Below are 25,503 nucleotides of genomic sequence, written 5' to 3'. Positions count from 1 at the left end.
CATGACATTCTGTCACACGTCCGAAAGGCAAAGGTGTAGACGTGCATTATGCAGCGGGCCAAAAAGAGAACTTTAGACACTTTAGTTATTAACAATAGATCTGATGATTTAAATAATGAGTCCACTGGTTCTAGTGTAAATGTAAATTAGTTAATATATATTTTAAATTGTTAATTTAATGGGTACACAATATAATGGTGTAGATTTTATTTTAAAACAATTCATTATTTGAGAATAATAGTCCAAAGTAATTAAAAAAATAGATCCAATGATTTAAATAATGGGTTTATCTGTTTAAGTGCATCTATATATTAGTTAATATAGATCTTAAATGGTTTATTTAATAGGTACACAATATAATTATGTAAATTTTATTTTAAAATAGTGCATTATTTGAAAATAATAGTACAAAGTAATGAGTACACCGATTTAAGTGGAAACTATCTTATTGATTTACTGGGTAAACATATAATATGTTGTAAATTTTATTTTCAAAGATTATAGAGCTAATTTATTTACGTGTGTTTATAAAGAGTTATATGATGGTATATTCTTTGTTTGTAAAATTATGATTATTAAAAAATATATATCAATTGTATAAATAGAAAAAAGAAGAAAAAAAGGAAACAAAAGGGAGGGAGGCGTACATACTACATACCCATGTATGTACGTGACCTACCTATGCACGCATAAAGAGGAGAGGTGGGACCCTGGTCAAAGAAAAAAAGAGGAGAGGTGGGGCCTATAGTATTTGGTTTATTTTAAGATCAATTTTATCTAACGGTGTATAATATTGGATCCACCAATTTAAGTGAAAATAAAGGGGTAGATGTTTTGCTTTTTTCTTAGAATTTCTAGGATTTTCTCTAATTTATTAGAGCGCCACGTGACATCTTAAGAGCGTTTGTAGAAAGTTTAGTGGACTTTTAGTATATAATAGATAGATGGCACCCAAATCTTTCCTCTGTTCCTGTTTAGAGGTTTCCGTCGCTCTCTCCCGTTTTCCGTTTTGCCCATCTCTGATTACGGGATTTGTTTTGATCTCCTGACAAAATGATCGAACCAAAAATCATCTTGTCGTCCGTCCTTGGTGGCGATGACCTCCCTCGCCATGATTGTTCTTGCCATCCCTGTTGCACGTGGCGGTGGCGGCTGGCACTACTAAAAAATCGTTTTTCTGTACGAGGGGGTTGGTAGGTTCCATGTGGGCCGCTTGTGGCGGCGCCTGCAAAAACTGCCCCCCCGGGGGCGGGTCGATGAGCCACATGCGAAGATCCATTATCGTATGCGGCTGCTTAAGACAGCCGCATGTGATAATAGGTCTATTTTCGCATGCGGCCATCTTAAGGGACCGCATGTATTAGGGCATGCGGCTGCTTAAGACGGCCGCATGTGAAAATAGGCCCATTATCGCATGCGGCTGTCCTAAGCAGCCGCATGCGATAATGGATCTTCGCATGCGGCTGGCTTAAGGTACCGCATGCGATGATCGGCCATATATGCTCTTCCAGGCCCGAGCTCGACCATTTGAAAACGAAGCTCTCTCTCTCTCTCCTAAAGCAAGCACCAATTAGGGGGGAGGTTTTCAACTCGAAATTTTTCCTTGAACTCTATACGAAAGGTGAAGAACTCTCTCTCCTCCTTCATTTGGCTCCATTTTTGTTATATTTCGTTGGTGGAAAGTGGAGTTTTTTTAATATTTTGACAAGGTTTGTTCTAGCTTCAAAATATATGTTTTGATGGGCAAATTTTGCATGTAATCACTTGTACATACTAGTTACATGTATTGTTGTAATTTTTTTGGAGGGACAAATGCATTTAAACTTTTATATGAAATACCTGTGGTCTATTTTTTTATCTGTAACTTTTTTGTCTTTATATAAATAGATGGATCGGTCGTCATGGATGTATGAGATGCGGAGAACATAGCCGATATTTATTGAGGAAGCATCTAAATTTATTGATCAGGCTAAGGCGCATGCTTTGAGGGAGAATATGACAAAGATCTTTTGTCCGTGCCGTCATTGCAAGAATTAGAAATTGTTGGTAGATCCTAGTGAAATATTGGGTCACATAATGGAGTACGGATTCACCGCCAACTACAAGGTTTGGACCTATCACGGGGAATTCGCCGATCCCGAAGATGACGATGAAGAGTTATGTTTCGAGATGAATGAGGCAGAGAATTTTATAATCGAAGACATGTCCCGTGAAAGAATGGATGTCAATGTTTCCACCGATAGTGATGATTTTGAGGGTGGTTTTGATTTAGAGGATATGCTAAGCCATGTTGAACCAGAGGTGCTAGCGGGTGGGTCACGAGGATTGGAGAATTGGCAGGCATTAGAGAAGGCATCGAAGGATCTTCTTTACGACGAAACGAAAGGATGTGATAAGGATTTCACAATCTTGCGTTCAGTGCTTGAACTTCTAAGATTGAAGGCTAAACATGGATGGTCGGACACAAGTTTTAATGATCTGATGAGTTTGTTGCGTGTGTTGCTTCCTAAGCCTAACTTTGTACCATCAAACACGTATCAAGCGAAGAAACTCATATGTCCTTCATCTCTTGGTGTAGAAAAGATTCATGCTTGTAAGAATCACTGCATATTATACCGTAAAGAATATGCGGACTTGGAAAGTTGCCCAACGTGTGGCACAAGTCGGTATAAAACAGGGAATGGGCCCATAGATTCAGAGTGTACCGATCCAGATTCTGATAAGAGTAAGCGCGGAAAGATTCCCTCAATGGTGATGTAGTACCTACCAATTAAGGACCGCCTGAAGCGTCTGTACTCAAACCCGACTGATGCTGAGTTGATGAGATGGCATCAAGAGAGCCGGAAGATAGATGGTATGATTCGATATCCCGCCGACGCTCGCCAGTGGAAGACATTTGATGCAAAACACCCAGAATTTGCTAAGGATCCCAGGAATGTAAGGTTTGCGTTGAGCACTGACGGAATGAACCCGTTTGGTGACTTAAGCAGCTCGCACAATACATGGCCAGTCCTTCTCACAATGTATAATCTTCCAACATGGATATGTCAGAAACGAAAGTACATTCTTCTCACTATCCTCATACAAGGTCCAAACCAACCTGGAATCGACATAGATGTTTTCCTTGAGCCTTTGATGGAGGACATGGAGGAGCTTTGGAAAGAGGGGTTATGACTATGGGATGAGTTTAAGCGGGAGCACTTCAATCTACGTGCGATCATATTCGTTACCATTAATGACCTACATGCAAACTTTTCATTATCTGGGCAGATTAAAGGGAAGACTAGATGTCTGATATGTTTGGAGAAAACTTCGTACAAATACCTGATGTCGTCTTTGAAGATAGTGTACATGCGGCATCGACAGTTCCTACCACAAAGACACATGTATCGTAAGATGGCTAGATTGTTTGATAACACAGTGAGAATGACACTGCCCCAGCAGCACGAGGTGGTACATACGTGTATGAGATAACAAAGAAGATTAAGGTTGTATATGGAAAGGGAAAGAAGAAGACAGTAAAGAGGAAGAAAGCTGATGGTGACAAAGATACTGCGTCGCCTTTCAAGAAGCACTCAATTTTCTTCAAATACTTAGATTACTGGAAGGACCTAGAGATTCGACATGCAATTCATGCTATGCACCTCGAGAAGAATGTGTTTGATAGCACCATTGGCACATTGCTGGACATCCCGAGTAAGACGAAGGATGGATTGAAGTCACGTAATGACCTTGTAGATTTGGCTATACGGCATGACCTTCACCCAGTAGTGCTGCCAAATGGGAAGACCGAGATTCCTCCTGCTTGTTACTCGTTGACACTTGAAGAGAAAAAAGCCTTCTGTAAATGTTTACAAGGGGTTAGAGTGCCTACTGGTTTCGCATCGAACATCAGGAAGCTAGTATCAATGAAGGATTTGACCATTTCTGGGATACAATGCGCATGACTGCCATAGGTTGTTAACGGTATTCCTACCAATTGCTATAAGGGCAGTCAAACCAGTCCATACCAAGGTGGTTATAACAAAGTTGTGCTACTTTTTCAATCGAATTTCGCAGAAGGTATTTGATCCTCTGGAATTAGGTCCCCTTCAGACATTTGCCGTCGAGACCGTATGCCAGCTTGAGATGTATTTCCCACCATCATATTTAGATATGATGGAGCATTTGATCGTTCACATCGTCCCTCAGATTATTGAACTTGGTTCCTTATACTTACATCAGATGTGGGCCTATGAGCGTTACATGTCGATCCTCAAAGGCTATGTACGCAATCGTGCTCACCCCGAAGGATCAATGATAGAGGGATACACAACTGAAGAGGCAGTCGAGTGTTGTATGGACTACATAAAGGATGCTAATGCCATTGGGATTCCTGTTCATCGACATGAAGGGAGATTGTCTAGAAGGGGTACTGTTGGTAGGAAGCAGTTCTTCGATAATGATTACAAAAAGGTGTCCGCGACACATAACAGCGTTATTTAATAGCTCGCTATCGTTGAGCCATTCATTGAGCGACACCTAGAAGAAATCAAAGCCTGCTTCCTAGGGCGGTCCAATGATTGGGTATCAAGAGAGCACAAGCGTCGCTTTCCTCTGTGGTTCAAAGATCTAAACCTGCCAGTTGGTGATTCTGTGGAGGAACTTACTTTACAAAGACTGGCATGTGGGCCTTCAAGTATTGTCAATTCATGGCAAGGTTACGACATCAATGGATTTACCTTGAGTACGACTACGAAGGACATGAAAAGCACCGCACAAAACAGTGGGATCTATGTTGAAGCGATTGACACGAGTGGTGAAAATAAGTCATATTATGGGACCATACAGGAAATATGGGAACTGGACTATGGCCTGAATATCCAAATCCCTGTGCTCCGTTGTGAATGGGTTAAAGACACAACAGGGGTTTCCGTTGATGACTACGGGCTAACCATAGTCGATCACAGTAAAACATGCCACAAGGATGATCCATGGGTTTTAGCAGAGCGTGTGGCTCAAGTGTTTTATGTGAAGGACCCTTCGGATGAAAGAAAAACTATTGTCATATCTGGAAAGCAACAGATCGTCGGCATCGACAACATCGAAGACCCCAATGATTACAACCAGTTCGACGATGTAACATTGTTTACTGATCTTCCTATGCGAATTAAGAAGGTTGAGAGTACAATCGATAAAGCGAATATGTCGTACGTTCGAGCAGATGGTGTTGCCAAGGTTATTTAGTCATAATTATTTTGTAACCTTTAGTTGTCATTGTGTTCCAAATGTACGTGCATGAATTTAAGTCCCCCTTATGTTGTACTCATTAGCATGTAACATTTGGTTACGAGTTTTGAGTGATTTTCATGAGTTTTCTTACTGCCAAAAATATTTGGAATTTTTGTTGTACCGAAATATTGGAAAAAATATATATATGTACAGTTTATTTAGACGAAAGAAAAAATATGAGTTTATTTGGTAAAAAGATCTTTCCATGCGGGCGAGTTAAGCCAGCCGCATGGAAATATCTTTTTCGCATGCGGCCGGCTTAACGGCCCGCACGGAAAAATGATCTTTCCATACGGCTGGCTTAATGGCCCGCATGGAAAGATCAGTTTCGCATGCGGCCGGCTTAAGTCGCCCGCATGGAAAGATCATTTTTCCATGCGGCCGCTTAAGCCGCCCGCATGCGATGATCTGCCCCTATATATAGGGAGCGCGGGGAGCCAAAATTTTCTAAGTCCCGGCGCCCGCGAACCCTAGCCGCCAGGCTGCCAAAATTTTCTAAGTCCCCGGCCCCCTCGTCGTCGCTGCCGCCAAGTCCTTCCCGTCACCGCCGGCTCCTCCCCGAAGTGGTCCCCCTCGCCGTCACCGTCGCCGCCGCCAGGACCTCTCCCCCCTCGCCGCGTCGCCGCCGCCAAGTCGTCCCCGCCACCGCCGGCTCCTCCCCGAAGTCGCCCCCCTCGCCGTCGCCGTCGTCGCCGCCGCTAGGACCTCTCCCCCCTCGCGTGTCGTCGCCGCCAAGTCCTCCCCGCCACCGCCGGCAATACCTCCCCGCCGCTGCCGCGCCGGCTCCTTTGGTCCAAAGTCCCCCGGTAACATTTCCCTTAAAAAAAAAATGTGAAATGTGCAATTGTGGATTGTGGATTGTTTAATTGTGGATCGTGGATTGTGAAATGTGCAATTGTGGATTGTGGATTGTTTAATTTTGAGAATGTTTAATTGTGCATTATTAAATTGGGACTTATGTTAAATGGAGATTTATGTTTAATTGGGACTGATGTTAAATTGGGACCTATGTTAAATTGTGACTTATGTTAAATTGAGACTTATGTTAAATTGGGATTTATGCCAAATTGGGACTTATCTTAAATTGGGACTTATGTTAAATAGAGATTTATGTTCAATTGGGACTGATGTTAAATTGTGACTTATGTTAAATTGAGACTTATGTTAAATTGGGATTTATGTCAAATTGGGACTTATGTTAAATTGAGATTTATGTTTAATTGGGACTTATGTTAAATTGGGACTTATGTTAAATTGGGACTTACGTAATTGGGACTTATGTAAAATTATGTTAAATTGGGACTTATGTCAAATTTTTTTACGTCAAGTTGGAAGATGTCGAACGATAAGGTTCCATCGAACGCACCAATAGCGCCTCAAGAAGGTAACGCTCCTCAAAAATCCGGTAGCAACAAGCAGCCTGACGCTTCTAGTGAAGAAACGTGGTGCACACCAAGTGACCCGTTTCCAATGGAAATAACACAAGTCGCTCCTCGCGATGATGATCCGGACTACATACCTATGGAACAGGCCGTAAGTGCTGAAAATCGTTAGCCATGTATTATTTCCTAACTATGATGTGACATGAACCTAATGGTGTAGAGAGTTACCTATTTTGTGCAGATGGTAGTCCGACGCCGCTCGAAACGTAAAGCCGCGAGGAACAGGAGAGAGGAAGAAGTTGAGATGGACACCGCTACGTCTGCACCTGAACATACGGAGACATCTACAAGTGCAGGCAGGAGTGGGAAAAAAAGACGTGGTGAGAGAAGCAAGAATAAATTACCCAAGGAAACATACAACGTGATTGCTCTCGATCAGGATGGGAAGCCCGTTGAGTCACCGATAGTGCGGTCCAAGTTTAGCAACGCCTGTGGCACTCTAGTCAGGACGCGTTGTCCCATTAATGTCAAGTTGTGGGAAACGGTGGACGACAACATCAAGACACTTCTCTGGAATGAGTTGCAGAAGTATTTTGTGTTCCCTCCTGGATCAGAGGTCAGGGGGAGAGATTACGCACTTAAAAAGATGGGAGATCGATGGCGACAGTGGAAGTCCGATCTAAATCGGGATTATGTTCAGAAGAATCTCCCACCGTTCACGGATTATGGACATATATCGCAGGCTGACTGGGATACGTTTGTTGCGGATCATATAATAGCTGAAGCATTGGCTTTGAGGAAAAAAATGTCTAAGCTCGCGAAGAAGAACAGATATCCCCATAGATTGGGGTCGAGCGGATACGCTGGTCACGTCGATCAATGGTGGGAGATCGAGCAAAGATTTGCCGCGGCCGGCAAACCCCTGCTGGTAGACCCCATGGTGGAACATAGCAAGAACTGGGTTTGGGCACGCAGCACAGGTCAAGTCTCGGATGAGGGAGACATACTATTCGAGACTCCAGACATAGAAGAAGTGACTACTAATTTGCAGCAGATAGTCGAGAAAGAAAGATCAGGACAGTTCGTCCCACAGAGGGAGCGAGACCAGCTTACTGCGGCGTTGGGGACCGCCGAACACTCTGGACGTGTAAGTGGTTTGTCCTCAAAGACGAGTTGGAAGATAGGGTTTCCACAAGACGCACCAAGTTATAAGAAGAGAGACAAATACAAAGAACAACTATCAGACAAAATCTATGCGCAAGTGAAGGAACACTTCTACTCGTTGGCAGCTGAAAACCCGACAGCCTTTCCAAGGTTATTCCCTGATGGCCAACAACCCACACAATCTGCACAGCAAACAACTAATGTACCCAGCAGTGTAGGCTCAGTGTAGACAACTCCCTTCCCTGTGGATAGTATAACTGGACCAACTCCCTGCAGTCTCGTCGTACCAATCGGCCGCGCTGGAAAGACTAAGGAGGTTGCAACGGGTTTAGCGATACCCGGACGTCAATTCCACAACACGGCAATCCCTGAGGATTACGCAAGGGTATAGGTCGCCAAGGTCCATAGCGACCACGTTTCCTTGGAACTAGACATACCTGCACCTGAGGGGATTGAACTTATCGGTGATGCAGTGAATCAGTTTATCTTGTGGCACCGCAGAGACATAATCCTGACCGCGGCCGTTCCAGCAGCAGGATCTTCAACTCCATCCTCATTGCAGGCAAGGACAGATGCCGCTCCTGCACCACCGTCACCTCCTGAACCACCGTCACCTCGACATGCGGCGTCACCACCACTGCCTAGGTCACCGCCTCGCCAACCTACACCACCACCCTCCCCATATCAATAGCCTGCTCTCCCGGCCCCGCAACCAGTTCAAGCCTCTCCCACCTCCCTAGCTAAATAGCATGTTCCCCCGGCTCCGCCCTCAGTTCAAGCCTCTCCACCTACACCCCAATCTGCTCTGGTAGAACAAGTGCACATACCAGAAAGTACCACATCCGAACCGAAGTCTAATCCTTTGGAACCTCGTCGTATAATTCCAAAGTTGATATCGACATACGACCCAAAGGAGATTGAAAAGGATAAGGAGAAGTTCATGTTTTCAGCTTTCAGGAATTCTGAGAAGAGAAAAGAACTTGCTCACATCTTGTCAGACTCCTAGAAGTCAGTATTAGCGGCCCAAGATGAAGTGCAATCCTGGTTATCTGCCGATGTGCTTGACACTTATGAGTATGGCAAAGCCATTCTTGCCAACTTATCTTATGAACAAGCTACCATGGGAAATGAGGGTAATGCACGAATGGTATATGAAGGCATCTAGGAAAGGTCTCAGTTTCATAAGCGTCGCCATCCCGGAAGGCGCTTTCATGAGTGGTCCTAATGGGATATTTTTTATCTCTTTCCGAGACCTTTACGCCCTCTACAAGCTAGATAAAATGGACGTTAATCTCGTTGCGGCGTTCTGTCTGTAAGTCTGAACTCTTTATTACATGTTACACGTATCATTCCAAACAAATAAACCAAATCCCATTTCTTCTTTGTTCATTGTACAGTATGCAATTCCACGAAGCTGATAGAACTGGAGCAAAGGTTGGATACGTCGATCCAACAAGAATATGCAAAACACAACACACCGTAGAGCTAAGAGAGGACTGCGAGCAATTGGTTGGCAAGACCCCTGAAGAAAAGGAAGAATATGTGAAGACATTGCACAAGAGGAAGAAGCTAGAAGTAGCAACATACTTGGCAATAGCAATGTTGGTGCACACCGACAAAGATGTCTTAATGGCCCCCTACGCGTTCACGTAAGCTTTCTCTTCTTTTTGTTTAATGAATTTATCTTCTTCGGAATTTTCTGTCTCCAATAAGCCTATCTTATATGCAGAGACAACTACATATTATTCCTTGTATATCAGAAAGACCAATTGATCATATCATTGGACCCCGCACACTATGACAAGGAGACATTTATGGAAGTCCTCACTATTTTGAATTTGTAAGTGATAAACATTTCATTAATATAAATTGTTTAGGTCGATCGCCAGTCTTCTAACTACTGATAAAACAATTATTTTCTTCAAACAGAGCACACAAGTACTACTGCAAAAGAGGTGGACCAGTACATATTCCATCCCAGAAGAAGTTATTCGTCAGGACTAGCTAGCCGGTACTATCAAATCTATACCAATACAACTAATTATCGAACAATACATATATACTAAATTATATCTACTGAGATCGGTCCCCCATAATTATATCGCAGTGCTACAAACAACCACCAGGAACCAACTTGTGCGGTTATTACGTGTGTGAGATGCTCAGAGTAAATGGGAGGTACAAAACAATCGGTAACCGAGTAAGTAAGTGAACTCTTCTCTACACAGAAACCCATCTAGCACACACTTCTCACTGAGTACCATTTTATTTTCCTTTCTGTGCGTAGATCCCCGAAATCCCATATATTGCACAACGATTCAACGACACTACTATCTTGAACGTGGCCGCTGACCTCTACCGATTCGTCCGTCGCGATGTCTGCAATGCAAGAGGTCTCTTCTATGACAACCAGAGTGAACTCGCAATGGACAACAAATTTAAACCTCTCAGAGAGTGGGAGAAAGAACATATGCAATGACATGTACACTACTTATACATATGATGAAAAAACTGTGGCACCTGTATTATATATTTCGTATGTAAATTACGATTGAATTTATGGTTATGTATTACATGTTTGTTACTGCGGCACTTGTCTTACTATTCCGAAATACGATAATAAATCCCTCAATAATTTAATATTAATTACGAGACACACCTCACCAAAAGGCTAGAATAAATATTATTTGAGCTATTCGGAAATTGAATTTCGCATACGGTCTACTTAAGACGGCCGCATGCGAAAATAGATCTTCGCATGCGTTCTTGTTAAGTCGACAGCATGGGAAAATATATCTTCGCATGCGGCTTCTTAAATGGACCGTAAAGATCTATTTTCGCATGCGGCCGTCTTAAGTGACCGCATGCGAAGATCGATCTTCGCATGCGGTTGGGCCGGCTGCATGCACAAATGGTGATCTTTGCAGACCATTTCGCGCATGCGGGCCGGCCAACCGCATGTGAAGATCGATTCCGCCCGTATGCAAAAACGCTTTCTGTAGTAGTGTGGCCTCGCCGTGCCCATCTCCTCTCCCTCCTCCGCCGGACGTCCCCGTCGCCACCATCGGTGGCAGTCGTCTCTGTCCAGCCAATCATTGCATGTCTTGTCTCAAAATTCTCAGGTTGGATCAGAACACCTTACGTAAGATAGAGATTAAAGTGACATGATATGTGACCGTACTTGATGTTACAAAGGAGTACAAGAGAGGTTCTATAGTTGGGTTAGATGTTGACTCAGAAGAATACTCTGTCATTGAGATGGAGTGCGACATGTCAGCCTATCTGTCTATACTTTCTACATAGTTGGTACCCACTAAAGCTAAAGCTCAACATACAAGCATGCCACATCATCACCCACTAGCAATTGCTATTCTAGCCCATTTAAAATCCCATACAAGCATGCCACATCTTCACTCACTAGCAATTGCTTTTCTAACCTATTTTAAATCCCATGCAAACATGGCATATCATCTACAATATTATATTATAGAGATCAACCAGTATGTGTCAAATCATCTTCCTCACATTATTTTCTCAATATTTTAACTTTCATCATTTCGACAATATTTAACATATACTCATCCGTGAATCCCGCAGCAAAGCATGGGGTATCACCTAGTTATGAATGGGGGAGCTACCAGGAAGCTAGCTTTTGGTATAATAAAAATGGGCAGACTGTAAAGCTTACTAGTGATGCTGAGGCCGAGTTTAGTTCCCAAATTTTTCTTTAAACTTTCAACTTTTTCATCACATCAAAACTTTCCTACACACATAGAAGTTTTTTCTTCAAACTTCCAGTTTTAGTCAAACTTCTAATTTTAGTGTGGAATTAAACACAGCCTGAGTTGCTTGGCCTACAACGGTGTACAAGAATTTTGAAGTTTGGCATGATAGTTGATAGGTCTGACCGTCTAACCACATTAATGTCAGCCTATTATGAATGGGGGAGCTACCGCTTTTGGTATAATAAAAATGGGCAGACTGTAAAGCTTATTTCCAAGTCCACATGTACATTGCAAGGAGAATGATTTTAGAGAGCAATTAATGGGAAATACTTGAAGAAATACTTCTCCAATGTTTGGCAAGATGCTTAGGAAGTTATATGGCCGGTAATTGGATTATCGCTCTAAGACCAACAGAGGCGCTGACCCACCCGCTACAAACTGTTAGTAGGAGTCCGCGCTTCCCCACTACCGCAGGTCCCCCCGCCGCCGTCGCTGCCACAAGGAGGACACGGCTTCAGCTCTAACGGGCGCCACATCCACACTACCCCCGCCGTGGCGCCACCGCTACCACAAGGGGAGGGAGAAAAAGAAGGGAGAGGGCACCGATGACGACTCTGACGGGTGCCACGCACGCGGCGCCCGTGTGAGTGTGCACAAGTGCGAGGAGACGGTGATGACGTGCGGGGGAGGCGGCAGTGCACGGGGGGAGATTGGAGATGGTGGTTTTTTTTTTGGAAAAGCCCCTTTGTTTTTCATGTTTACAGTGCTATCCCTAGAAGCAGAATTTTATCTTCTTCGCATTGTATTTCTCTAAAAGACAAGGAGTTTCCAGATAAATTACAACGGGGCGTCAAGCGTGACATATGAGATATTACGTGCAAACGTGCGGAGCTTTTTGCGAAACAGCCAAACACGTGCAAATCTCCTCGAGAATGCAAAAAAAAAAAATTCAAAAAACGAAGAAAATCAATGAGGGTAGGATGGTTATCAGCTCTCCTATTCAGAATAAATCTATTTTGCCTCCTTAATCTCTTGCTCTCGATTGAATTGCATCCCTCAACCGTAAACCGGGTATAATGCCTCCTCCATCTTACAAAACCAATGCAAATTGATTCCTAAGGAGTTTTTCTAGATGGTTTTATTCTACGTGGCGCTTAGGTGGCATTCTAGATAGAAATAATACTCCCCCCGTTTCAAAATATAAGGCACAACTACTTTATAAAGTTGTTTCATAATATGAGGTGTGCATGCATGCATGTAATTAATTATCACATTCTCTCCCCTAAATTATTATTATTTTAAATCCTACACTCACAATATCTTTAATTCTATTGGTTGCATGCATTGTATTAGTTGGAATGATTCATAACAATGATATGATATTAATTATTTCTTAGTTTTTGGATTAAGGGTGGTTGTGCACCATATTTTGGAATGAAGGGAGTAATAATAATAATAGTGGGTCCCATATTCCATGAAACATCTTCCTCCCTACGTTTTCATCCACACCCCTCCATAGCCCCGAGTCAGCGACTCCGGTGAGTTTGTGGCACTGCTGGTGTCGGCTGCCTCATTGCCGTCTCCTTTCTCAACACGTTGACACGTTGTGGCACAGGCCATCCTTGCCATCATCCCACCGCAGCGTGCCTCACCCTGCCACCGCAATCTCCTTCCTCACACGTGACCCTGCCACTGCTGTCGCCGTCGATGCGGCGGTTCAGTTGGCTCCGTCGCCCCTGTTTTAAATCGTTTATTGTTTTCAATATCCAATCAAACCATCATACTCTACTGAAAATATATGAAAAAGTGTTCAATATTGAATATATTTAGGTTATTTACTTTTGTAGCAGTGCTGTTATGAAGACTTACTTCCCTATAACATTGTTATGTTATATAGTTACTTTTAATACCACGAAGAGTTGCTTCTATCTAGCAGTTTAGTTATTTCTAACACCATAAAAGGTTAGTTCTGTTTTCCAGTTAATTTCCTCTAGGAGTGTACCAACTTTTAATATTATGAAGAATTACTTTTAATACTATGAATAGTTACTTCTATTTTCTAAAGAGTTACTTCCTATATAAAATAAATTACTTTTATCGAAAACAATAATCTATATATATGTATACACATATGGTTTACCTTGAATAAAAAAGTCATGTATTTACTTGTGTCATGGTTATGGATGCTACATATCTAATAGTAGTTGACTAAACTCGGCATAGCCCATCACATACCATGTCTTATACGGAATCATACCTCGTATATAGAAGGAGTTCCGGATAAGGAAAGACAAATAGAGTTCTATATAGAAATGACAAGGACTACGTGGATTGTATCCATATTGGTCTCCCTAATTCTACTTGGACAAAGGGACATCTATGAGTATAAATACAAAACCCCCTAAAAGGATAGGGGACAAGCCACAAGATCAACAAGACACAATATATACACAAGCCAACACACATCGCCAGATCTCAACATCAGAGATTAGCCTAGACATACCCCATCTGGTGCCTACGGAGGCCGCCAAAAAGGATCTAGCACCATCTCTGATCTCGATGAGTTCATATTCGAGGAGGAAAACTACCCTGTCGTTGACTACGAGTTGGTTATCCATGCCGCCAAGTCGACGACAACTAGATAGGTTATCCCGAATTGTGTACTTGTGTGATCCAGATGAGTAAGGAGCAACACCGGCTTCGGCCAATAAGAGTAGGGCTATTACCTGTCAAATAAGGGGCCTGAACCTGTATAAAATCCATGTCTCCATCTCTTTTACCTCAATCTCGCATATACCTTGGTATCAACGATCCCCATACTATGCAAATACCGTAGTCACAATCTCAAACGTCAACAACTTGTGAATCTACACTTTACCTATGAAGATATTTCTTTTAACACATATATGTAATTACTTCTAATGTTATAAAAAGTTACTTCCACTATAGAGCTTAGTTATTTCTACCATTTGACTAAATTATTTTTAAATATTTCAATAGTTTACTCATTTTATCATATATTTTGAGTAGAACAGACCTTAAAAAATAATATATGGTTTGAAATATAAAAGTCACCAAAAATTTTAAATATACTAGTACTACATAGTTACGAAAACTCACATTTGACTCTAAGATCAAAAACGTGGAGATAAATTTAGTACAACGTACCTGCGTATGTGATACTTTCATCGGACGATTTTAGCGGGCGTCGTGCCGTAAGATGAAACTGCACTTTCGATTTAGATTTCCCATAATATTTCATATTAAAATTTGAAAGTTCAAATAGATAAACTTTCCTTACTACTATGGGTGAAAACTTAGCCCGATCTTGGCTGGGCTGGCAACGGAGGCATTTTCGAGCGTCGGATTCCCTCTTGAGGGAGTTGTCGTGTCGTCCCAACATCCCTATGGCGTCTGCCAGGTGAAACCCAGTCTCGGTTCTCATTTGAGACCGCGATGGACGGCGGCGGCGATGCTTCTGTTGATCCACTCCCTGGAGACGTCGTCTAGGTAACCCCTCGCCGAAACTTCCTAGACAACTGGAGCAAGCTAGCTGTAAATTCCGGTCCTCTTGTGTCGGTGCCATAGTGCTGGCCAAATGGGCCGGGCCAAGGCGTGCCGACCCGAGCACGGCACCACTGCAGCCGATCTAGGCACGACACCACTGTAGCCAGCCCAGGCACGACACGACACACCCGCTCGTGGGCCGTGCCGTGCTTGGCTGATGTCTAAGCCCATGGGCCGGCACGGCTCAAGTACGAGCACGACCCGTTGGCCCACCAAAATTTTCCCTATTTTTTTCATATATTTTGTCCATTTTCTCTGATTTTTTCTCATTTTCTCCCAATTTTTCCATATATTATTTTCTATTTCCCGCTACTTTTCGTCATTTTTCTAATATTTTCACATATTTTCCTTTATTCCCTTTAATTTTCCTTTTTCATATTTTTTTTCACATTTTTTATTTAGTTTTCGGTCTCATATTCAATTTTTGTGGGCCAAACGTGCTAATGGGCTACACCGGCCCGCGTGTTATATTTGGGCTCATGCCATGCCCGTGGTCTTCCTGAGCCGTGCTTAGGCCGAGGCCTTAGCATGTGGGCCGGCACGAGCACGGCACGGCCTATTACAGGAGCCGTGCCTTAACGGGCCGTGCCGCCCGTTTGGCCAAGTATATGACGCCCTAACTTATAAGTTGACCATGTCGAATGGTCTAGAGGGAGAACGTTTTTATCTTCTCTTTTACACTCTTTCCCTTAATCCTAAAGTTGTAAATAGAGTACTGTTTTGTGTTAGTTTTAGACGATCCCGACTATAGTCTTTTATTGGTCTAGCGGCGGTCGGTCTGATACTAGCCTTCTCCTGGGTCTATGTGTTGGAGCTGTCAGTGTGTAGGTGGAGATTATTTTTTCTTTGTTTTTCTGAATTCGAGCTTACAAGGTTGTAATATTGTAATTTTTTTAATGCTCTGTCAATATGTAGCATTGTCTGTTGCGAGTCGATAAAAAAAAAAAACTGCGTAATTTTCTTCCGCCGCGTCCAGCATGGCAGCCGCGGCGCCCTCGTCGGCGCGGCGAATGTCGCACACGCAGTTCATCGAGCTCCTCCGCCGGCGCGCCTCCTGCCCTCGCCACGGCGAGGCCCTCCACGCCTGGGCGCTCAAGTCCGGCGCCGCCTCCCACGCGCCCGTCGCCAACTCCCTCATCAACTTCTACTCCTCGCTCCCCCGGCCCCTCCTCGCCGCCGCCTTCGCGGTGTTCGACGATATCCCTCCCGCCGCCCGCGACGTCGCCTCCTGGAACTCCCTCCTCAACCCGCTCTCCCGCCACCGCCCGCTCGACGCGCTCTCCCGCTTCCGCTCCATGCTCTCCTCCTCCACCGTCCTTCCGTCGCCCCATTCCTTCGCTGCCGCCTTCACCGCCGCCGCCCGTGCGGCCTCCGCGCCCGCCGGCACCGCGGCCCACGCTCTCGCTTGCAAGATCCCCTCTGCCGTATCCAATGTGTACGTGTGCACCAGCCTGCTCAACATGTACTGTAAGCTGGGCATTGTTTCTGATGCTCGCAGAGTGTTCGACGGAATGCCTCAGCGCAACTCATTTTCCTGGTCCACCATGGTGGCAGGTTATGCTGCAGAGAAATGCTCCGAGGAGGCATTCGATCTCTTCCGACTAATGCTCGAAGAGTGCCCTTCTGAGAAAAGCGAGTTTGTTGCCACAGCAGTTCTCAGCGCAGTTAGTGTGCCATTGGGTTTGCTGATGGGGGAGCAGATGCATGGACTGATTGTGAAGGATGGGTTGCTGGATTTTGTATCTGTGGAAAATTCGCTTGTCACGATGTATGCGAAGGCTGGGTGTATGGGTGCTGCGTTTCATGTGTTTGAGTCATCGAGGGAGAGGAATTCGATCACTTGGTCGGCGATGATTACTGGGTATGCACAAAATGGTGAGGCAGACAGTGCAGTTAGTATGTTCTCACAGATGCATGCTGCTGGGTTCACACCAACAGAGTTCACTTTTGTTGGGGTTCTCAATGCAAGTAGTGATTTGGGAGCATTGGCAGTAGGGAAGCAAGCCCACGGTTTGATGGTGAAGCTTGGGTTTGAGGTTCAGATATATGTGAAGAGTGCACTGGTGGACATGTATGCAAAATGTGGTTGTATTGCTGACGCAAAAGAAGGGTTTGATCAGTTGTACGAGGTTGACATTGTCCTTTGGACAGCGATGGTTGCTGGGCATGTGCAGAATGGGGAGCACGAGGAAGCCCTGACATTGTATGCCAGGATGGACAAGGAAGGTATCATCCCCAGTAAATCGACTATAGCTAGTGGTCTGAGAGCATGTGCTGGCATTGCAGCACTGGAACCAGGGAAACAATTGCACACGCAAATTGTGAAATATGGGTTAGGTTTGGGGGCCCCTGTTGGAAGTGCCTTGTCTACGATGTATTCAAAGTGTGGGAACCTTGAAGATGGCATGTCTGTCTTCAGAAGGATTCCTGATAGGGATGTTATTGCATGGAACTCAATCATTTCTGGTTTTTCACAAAATGGGTGTGGCAATGGTGCACTGGATCTTTTTGAAGAAATGAAGATGGAGGGCACTATACCTGATAATATAACATTCATTAATATATTGTGTGCTTGCAGTCATATGGGTCTAGTTGACAGAGGATGGGAATATTTTAGTTTAATGACAAAAGATTATGGTTTAACTCCTAGGATGGATCACTATGCTTGCATGGTTGATATTCTTAGCCGAGCAGGGATGCTTAAGGAAGCAAAGGATTTCATAGAGTCCATTACTATTGACCACGGAACATGTTTGTGGCGTATAGTACTAGGAGCATGTCGCTCTTTGCGAGATTTTGATGTCGGAGCATATGCTGGTGAACGGTTGATGGAGTTATGTACCGGAGATTCCTCAGCATATATATTGCTGTCAAACATCTATGCTTCCCAGAGAAAATGGAATGATGTTGAAAGGGTGAGGCATTTGATGAGACTTCGAGGAGTTAACAAAGATCCTGGATGTAGCTGGGTTGAGCTTAACAGCCGAGTTCATGTGTTTGTAGTTGGCGAACAGCAGCATCCTGAAGCAGAAAATATAAATGCACAGCTGAGAAGGCTAGCTAAACACATGAAGGATGAAGGTTACCACTCATCATCTAAGTTATCGTTTGATGAAGAGCTGGGTCCATTGGCAGAATCTCATGAAGAAGATCAACTGGAATGGATATCTGCAGCTTATAGCTGACTTTGTAAAGGATATGAAAAGTAAGTACTAATTGTTTTTACTGGAAAGTCAGAGGATAAAAGAAAAACTGAGATATAAAAAGTTTGTTGCAGTACTTTTGGCATCTATTAGATTATCTAACTCAGTGTCAATGCCAGTAGGAATTATTCATGTTCCCCTTCTGTTATGGTATCACAGAAGTGCTGGTTCTGTTGTGCATTTTTTCCCTATATTGTAAACTATCTAACCTTAACTTTTTCACATATATTTCATTTAGACTGCCGTACTAGAAAAAAATGTGATTTAAATTACAACCCTATGAAATGTTACCATTTGAAATTTTGAATTACGAAGTTCAAAAATGATCACCACACAATTTTCGTTGCAGCAGTAGAGCCCTTCTTATTATTAGTATTATACTTTCCTTGGGTTTGTGTGGCTTGATTTGGGTCTCATCTTCAGCGTATCTCAACTTGCTTGTGAGTAAGTGGCAGAGCCAGGAATTTTACTCTATTTTATTTTTGGAGAGGAAAGGGGTGGGTTTTGGGGGGGGGGGGGGGGGGGGGGGGGGGTAGCACTTGATACAGGGCTACATGTGTCATGGTGTTAGGTGCATTGCCTTCGAACCTTTCCATGCTTCAGAATGACGGATAGATGGGAAATTAGGGATCTTTTCGATGGCTTGATGCGGTTAGCTGGCTGTGATAGCCAGATGCCTCAATGGTTGGATTGCCACAGTGGGATGACAATATGGCCTTTGTTTTTTCTTCCATTGGCTTCTCTTGACTCCTGTTTGAGTATATTTATACAATATGGTTATGTAATTGGCATACTAGCGAAAGTTCTGGGGATTCAGATGTACCCCTGTGGCCCTGTACTGTACACCACGCTACTAACACCACTGGAGTAAGGTGGTTGTTGTAGAGCCCTTCTTACTCACGTACTATGTGCTTCTGAATTTTACTGCAATTTGTGTAACTGACATGGTAACGCAACCTGTTCACACGTACCACATGTGTTTGTGTGCAAAAAAATTGATGCAGAAGCTGTCTTTGTATAACATTTTTTAGCTTTGTTCCATTTGCTCATGCATATTAGAAAGTTTAATCATTTTAATCATTGTACTTGAAAACTCCATTAAAATGTCTAATTGTAAATATGCCACTACTATTGTGGTGTGGCTGTCTAAGTGAGAGATTTCCATTGTAATAAAAGAAATTCTGATTTATCCTATGTGATTTTACATGAAAACATAATTTCAGAATTTTATGATAATAAGATGACTAGCCTGTATGCAATTTGCAATTTACATTGCTGTTTCGGTGTTTCCTATTCTAAATGTTGTTATTGTGCTAGTCTTGAGTTGTTTTTCTCTACTGTGGTTGTCTATTGATATGCAGGCCCAAGAATCAGCAAAACTTATAAAGACAGCTTAATTCGGCAGCCATCTCTACATGTTTGACAAGTTCTTCATATGTGCCCAAACTACCAAAGTATGAATTAGCATAGCATAAAGAAGATTTCAGTTAGTTTTCCTACATCTCTATTTAGGAGTGCTAACCATGATTTTCTGCTTTTTCCTATATTACATAACTTCATGCTGTCTTAATCCATCAGCTCTGGTGTGTACACCAGGAATGAAGAATGATGGCGACTTTTTGATTAGCTGAATGGGAAGGCTAACCATATGCCTTGTTACACCTAAGGAACTTGTTGAGCAACTTGAACACAACTTCGCTATGTGGTTACCACTACTATTTCCATAGTGGTTGGAAACTTGAAATCCATATGAGTCATGTGTTGAAACCAAGATGATACCAGCATAATGACTTCCAATGGTCACGCTGCAGAGCTGCATCACAAAATTACAGCGAGACATTGGATGATGTCCCACAAAATTGCACCTGAAAAATGGGAAGGTCTTACTGCAGATCGTGATGCTTTACTTCGGAGTTCAATTTTCCTCAGTGAAAATAGGTGGCTTTGTAGGCTATATTTTGGTGAAGCAGGACCATAATGTAAATAGCAATTCAGTGGCAGTTATAGACAAAAATCTGCAAGTGGAAAATTGACCTGGTACCTTGGGCCAGACACTAGGCAGTAGGTGTCATACCAAGGAAAATTCTGTTTTACCAGTTCCTAGTTATATCGTGTCCAGTCAGCATATTGTCAGCTTTTGTCAGCTTTCACAAGTGAGGAATATATGACACATAATTAGTATGGTGCCACTGAAACATTTTAGCAAATAACACTATGCCAGCCTGCTCTATAGATACTACAGGTAGTACCAGAGATATCTGTTTGATGCTTTTGTCATTGGTCATCGCCACTGTACCATCAATCTGATCTGTCATATTCTACAGAAGGGGGCAGTCTGATTGGCCAATGCACACTGCATTATTCTTTTCAAGAGACTATCGTCCATGCATATCTATTCATGGGTGCCTCAAGAACAATCTATTCCCACCCCATCTACTCTTATTGTAAGTTTTGTAAGTTATCCTTGAACTTCTCAATATTAAGAAACAACAAAATCTAAATAGATAGCCACACATAAAATCAAATTAAGGTGAATATTCCATATAGAAAAGATATGGTTAATTTATGTTAGGCAATATGATAATATATTTTATTCTATTTGAGTATTCGGAGCAGGGCATTTAGTTATTTTGCTAAAATATTTGCAGGCTAACTGTCAAGCATGCGGGCTGCCTGTACCTGAGAGGATGTGCTGGGTTTTTGTTTCGGTTTGTTTCAGAGGGAAGCTAATCTGTCAGTTGTTTGTGGCCCAGTGCCAGATGAGCATTGACGTGCCTTGAAGCATGAGTTCGCTCTGAGATGACTGTAGTGCTATTTCATGAATAAAGCTCCTGCTTACCGGTTTTGGGAAGAAAAAGGGTGCTGAGGCATACTGGTTCCATGGTTTGAACTGATTTCTGAAAATTCAACCCGTACACTAAATCTCACTGGAAGGGCCATTGGGGGTGCATGACTTGCTAATGCTAGCATGCCGCACAGTATGGAGAAATCTTGGTGGAGAGGACCACGGCCAGGTCTCTCTGTGTGACGTGGTGAATTGCTAGAGAATAATGAGGTCAAAAGTAGCACATGAAACTATGAAGTGAATGTTAACAGATAGCGAAAAGATCAACCAAAGTAAGGTAACTCGTTGAATGGTTCAATCTTATAGCCATTTGGAGTTAAAGGTTTCAACTGGTCCAATTCAAACTTCAAAACTTTGTTCAAATCAGTATCATGTACTTGAGTTCTGCACCAGTTGATAGGCCTCCGATGTGGTTTTCCTAACAATGAACTACAACAGTGGGAAAACACAGACAAGAATCAGATTGAAGTGAACCTCAGACTGTTCGTTGTTTGGATCTCACTGCATCACGCATTCCCTTGCCATGTTGAATGAATTCCAGTCAAGAATCTGCTCTACCACGGTGCTACCTGCTATGAGGTAACCTGCATTATTCAACTAGAGCTTGTATAAATAATAGAAATGAAAATTTCACTGTTTACACATACATGCCATCCTGGTACCAGTAATTTTGATTAATTTCTACAATTTTATGTTGGTGGATATTGTAAATTTATACAATATTATGAAGCTACATATGAAGATAAATTTTCTGATATACTTTTCACATGGCTAATGTTTACAATTTTATTGCAGCTACTGATCTATTGGGAGGCTGGTTTGGAAAGAAACAAATAATTAAGTTGAAGCTGGCAGAGGTTCAAGGAAGGCAAATCAGAAGGTTACTACTGTTCGTGATAGATCCACCACCCAAAAGTCGAGTGGCACCCAAATCTGGCGCAGAGGACAACGATGGATAGATTGGCCGCTCAGAGTTCTCTAAAAAAAAAAAAGGTTCCACCGCTCAGCAATGGAGGGCACTAGGAGTAATTGAGAAATGACATAGATGCAAAAATACTACAGTACTTATCTGTAATGTGTATGCAGGAGACTGAACGAGTATCAGTAATTCAGTATCGAAAGTTGTCAGCTGATGGAAATAGTGATTACTCCGTAATAAACATTATTCACGCTGCTGGTTTGTTGTTGTGGCTTCTCTGAAAAGTGAGGAATGAAATATGCAGGCGTTTTGGATGAGAACGGTTCACAAAGACTGAAAAATATGAAGAGCTTGTGTGTTCTTTTGTGATAATTATATGAATTATTTTGTAATGAATGGCTGATAGATGAATGATTTGGGATAATTATTTGATGGTACAAATGAATCTATAAAGTAGAAAATTGGATTTAAAACAGTATTATAAGAAATTCGTATATAGAAAGTTTTTCTCAAAAAATAGTACTGGTTAGGAGTTCAAGAATCGTGCCGGTTAATTCATTCATCCATTAACCAGAAAGAACAGGCAATTTGACTCACTGAAGATAGAACAAAAGCTTTTGGGTACAAATTGAGACAATGCAGAGAAGTTGAATTTACACCGAGTCAAAGACAAGTCTTATGCAATTTGAGATCCTGCTGCTGTGATGAACATCATGATGCAATTTGAGATACAGGGTAAAGGTATGTCTGATGCAACATATAAGACCAGCTCTGTTCATGTCAGAGGAATATCGAAAAAGGACACAGCGAGCACACACCAAGATCCACTGGACAGCAAGTAAAAAGGTTATCAATTGTATTAAATTTGATAGCATCCATGATAAAACAAGATTTGGTAAAGAATAGATGAAGCCACATGATTTATTGTGCCATATAGGTACATCGAGAATCGAAGCTGTCCTGTTTATATAGTACCCGTGCAAGAAAACACAGCAAGTCAGCAGCTGAGCCAACTGACCTAAATAGAAGTTCATGGAGCGCTTTGACACCGACTGCACACCAAAGATTGCTCTCATATGCCACCACTTGTAAAACAACGGTAATACTAGGTCTAGCGTCATTGAAAACAAATCATTGCGGAGATAAATCTTTAGTACGGCAAGATAGTATGATTGCTAAAATAGTTTTTTTTTTTAACATCCAAACAATGCTCCTTCGAACAGCCATGATATTCACTGGGAATGTTAGAATTGGGGAATTGAGTTGTTAAACTAATTATTTAGCATAAATCCATGGAGTTTCGATTCACAAAGCAACACATTCATGTACTTATGAAGCAAACCGCCCAAACATAATTCCTGCTCCATGTTTTTATTCAATCACTTCCTCTCAGACAACATCATTTTAGAGAGATCACAAGGATCATCACAACAAGCAACACGATTTATTTTTTTTCTAGGCAGTTGCCTTCATCATCTCTATGACCTTCTTGACAGACGGCCTGGCCAACATGCCATCGATCCAAGCCTTCACAAGAGGGAACTCATCGAGCATAGCAGCATGAGGGGTGGCCAGCAGGTAGTACGCAGTTGGGAAATGGCTCAGATCCGCAAGGCTCAGGAAGTCTCCAGCTAAGTACCTGAACTTGCACAGACGCTCTTCATACACCTGAAATGTCTTCTTGAGCTTCTCCAGATTCTCTTCCACAACCTTCGCATCGGTTTGTCCACCGAAATACACAGGGAGGATGAGGCATTGGTAGATGACCACGGACATGGGCTCATCGAAATGGTGTGACTCAGCTTCCAGCCACACATCAACCTTGGCAGCGTCAGAAAGGTTGTGCTCCTTCAGGAGTTCAGAGTTGTTCTTACGAAGCACGTACTTCGAAATTGCACGTGACTCTGTTGAAACAGTGTAAAATTGTATGGATTAAAAATAATCAAGAACGAAAAAAAAGTAGTGAAAGCATTTTTTCCCCTCGAGGGAATGTCTTCTTTCTTTGCATTGTTATCTAATAGTTATGAATATTTTTTAAAAAAATATTTTGATAAGATGATAGATACATATGCGATATCATAAATTGATCTATCTTATTAATTTTTTTCATAACTATTTTGGTAAATGCAAGAAATAAAACATTCCCTCGCGAAAAAAAAACATCTCCGAAAAAAAAAGACTTTGCATGGTGGGAAGAAAAAAAAATCTCACCAAAAAGAATTAAATCACCATCCTGAAGAGCTGGGACTTGACCAAATGGCTGTATGAGGGGGAAAAAGAGAGAATGGAATCATGAAAAATCAACATAGTCGATTGATCCAAAAGTTCAGACAAATGGAAGTTATTTTGTCCATGAAAATTGATGGAAAAAAATGGAGAGAACAAGTTGTAAGAATAACTTACATTACGTGAAGTATGCTCTGGGCTCTTGTGCTCAGCAGTTGAGAAATCAATCGGAACAACTTCATATTGTTCCCCAGCTTCCTCCAAACACACCAGTACGCGGGCTACATTGGTCGACATTGGCAGCCCATACACCTTCATTGCCATCTCCCTGTGGAAAACCTGATTACGAATGAAATGAAAATGTTGGAAGCTATGAATTGGTGATAGATGACAGCTTAAGTTGTGCCTTTATATAGGACGACATGAAAGACAGGAAAAGTGGGGAAGTGATCAGTTTCTTCATTAAAAGTAAACTTTTGAAAAGATCTCACATGCCCAAAATTTATGGAAACAGTAAGTGTGCTAATGAAGTTAAGTGCTGCTAAAGATGCTTAACTTCCAAAGTTAGACTACTAGAATTATTGAAAAGTCTATCTGTGTGCGAGAGAGACAAAAATAAATCCAACCGTTTTGCAAGATTTATGGAGAGAAAAGAAAGTGATATAGGACAAATACTTCCAAAGATAATTTCGCTCCACAATTTGATGAAAAGTGTGTAACACATGAAAGAGATAGATGCTAAATCTACTTTATGTATGGAAGGATTTAAGGAAAAAAGTAAGAAGTATAGGGTAAATTTATTTCTATCAATAAACTTATTTGCTCCCAAAGAAAGCCTCCTTCCAAAGTTAGTCCAGAAACTGAAAAAAAATGGAGTAAATTTCACAAAACTACATATACTTTGATCAAATTATCACAATTTATAGTGATGTATCACAAAACTACATATTTAGCACTAAATTTATCACAAAACTATAGAGTTAAGGTGGAGTATCGCAAAACTACAGAGTTAATAACAAAGTTATCACAAAACTACATATTTTAGAGTTTAAATCCTTAGCACTAGTGTTATGTTTGAGTTATACACGTGTAAGTTTTATGATTAAATTATCACTAAATCTGTAGTTTTGTGATAATTTTATTGCTAAATCTATAGTTTTACGATACTCTACCTTAAATCTGTAGTTCTATGTGAAATTTA

At 42.1% G+C, this 25,503-nt stretch overlaps 2 protein-coding genes across 5 annotated transcripts; one reads left to right on the top strand and one right to left on the bottom strand.

Annotated features, from left to right (window-relative positions):
* Positions 1-16,071: 16,071 nt before the first annotated feature.
* On the top strand, positions 16,072-22,766 carry LOC127763151 (pentatricopeptide repeat-containing protein At2g33680). 4 transcript variants are annotated; one of them, XM_052287792.1, is made up of 6 exons: positions 16,072-18,314; positions 19,674-19,766; positions 19,909-20,554; positions 20,637-20,756; positions 20,961-21,736; positions 21,953-22,766. In XM_052287792.1, the coding sequence occupies exon 1, from the start codon at positions 16,087-16,089 to the stop codon at positions 18,292-18,294; it is 2,208 nt and encodes a 735-aa protein (XP_052143752.1). In that variant the 5' UTR covers positions 16,072-16,086; the 3' UTR covers positions 18,295-18,314; positions 19,674-19,766; positions 19,909-20,554; positions 20,637-20,756; positions 20,961-21,736; positions 21,953-22,766. The 4 variants fall into 4 exon arrangements, with proteins under 4 accessions (XP_052143752.1, XP_052143736.1, XP_052143760.1 ...); XM_052287776.1 differs by having other exon boundaries at positions 19,909-20,756; XM_052287800.1 differs by having other exon boundaries at positions 19,909-20,765.
* A 610-nt stretch (positions 22,767-23,376) lies between these two features.
* LOC127758357 (glutathione S-transferase 1-like) lies at positions 23,377-24,662 on the bottom strand. Its single transcript, XM_052283912.1, has 3 exons — positions 24,480-24,662; positions 24,288-24,336; positions 23,377-23,980 (listed from the first exon to the last, which is right to left on the bottom strand). The coding sequence occupies exons 1-3, from the start codon at positions 24,624-24,626 to the stop codon at positions 23,532-23,534; spliced, it is 645 nt and encodes a 214-aa protein (XP_052139872.1). The 5' UTR covers positions 24,627-24,662; the 3' UTR covers positions 23,377-23,531.
* Positions 24,663-25,503: the final 841 nt, after the last annotated feature.

This window comes from Oryza glaberrima, chromosome 1, assembly GCF_000147395.1.
Source record: "Oryza glaberrima chromosome 1, OglaRS2, whole genome shotgun sequence".
NCBI classification, from domain to species: Eukaryota; Viridiplantae; Streptophyta; class Magnoliopsida; order Poales; family Poaceae; genus Oryza; species Oryza glaberrima.
Note: the sequence above shows the minus strand (reverse complement) of the source record. Positions and strands in the feature narration are given on the sequence as shown.

Bases quoted from the DNA above. Each gene is read 5' to 3' on its own strand.
- LOC127758357 (XM_052283912.1), bottom strand. From the start codon at position 24,626: ATGGCAATGAAGGTGTATGGGCTGCCAATGTCGACCAATGTAGCCCGC. The intron at 24,337-24,479 runs GTAAGTTATTCT...CCCCTCATACAG, and splicing joins CAGAGCATACTTCACGTAAT to CCATTTGGTCAAGTCCCAGC. The intron at 23,981-24,287 runs GTGAGATTTTTT...CTGTTTCAACAG, and splicing joins TGGTGATTTAATTCTTTTTG to AGTCACGTGCAATTTCGAAG.
- LOC127763151 (XM_052287792.1), top strand. From the start codon at position 16,087: ATGGCAGCCGCGGCGCCCTCGTCGGCGCGGCGAATGTCGCACACGCAG.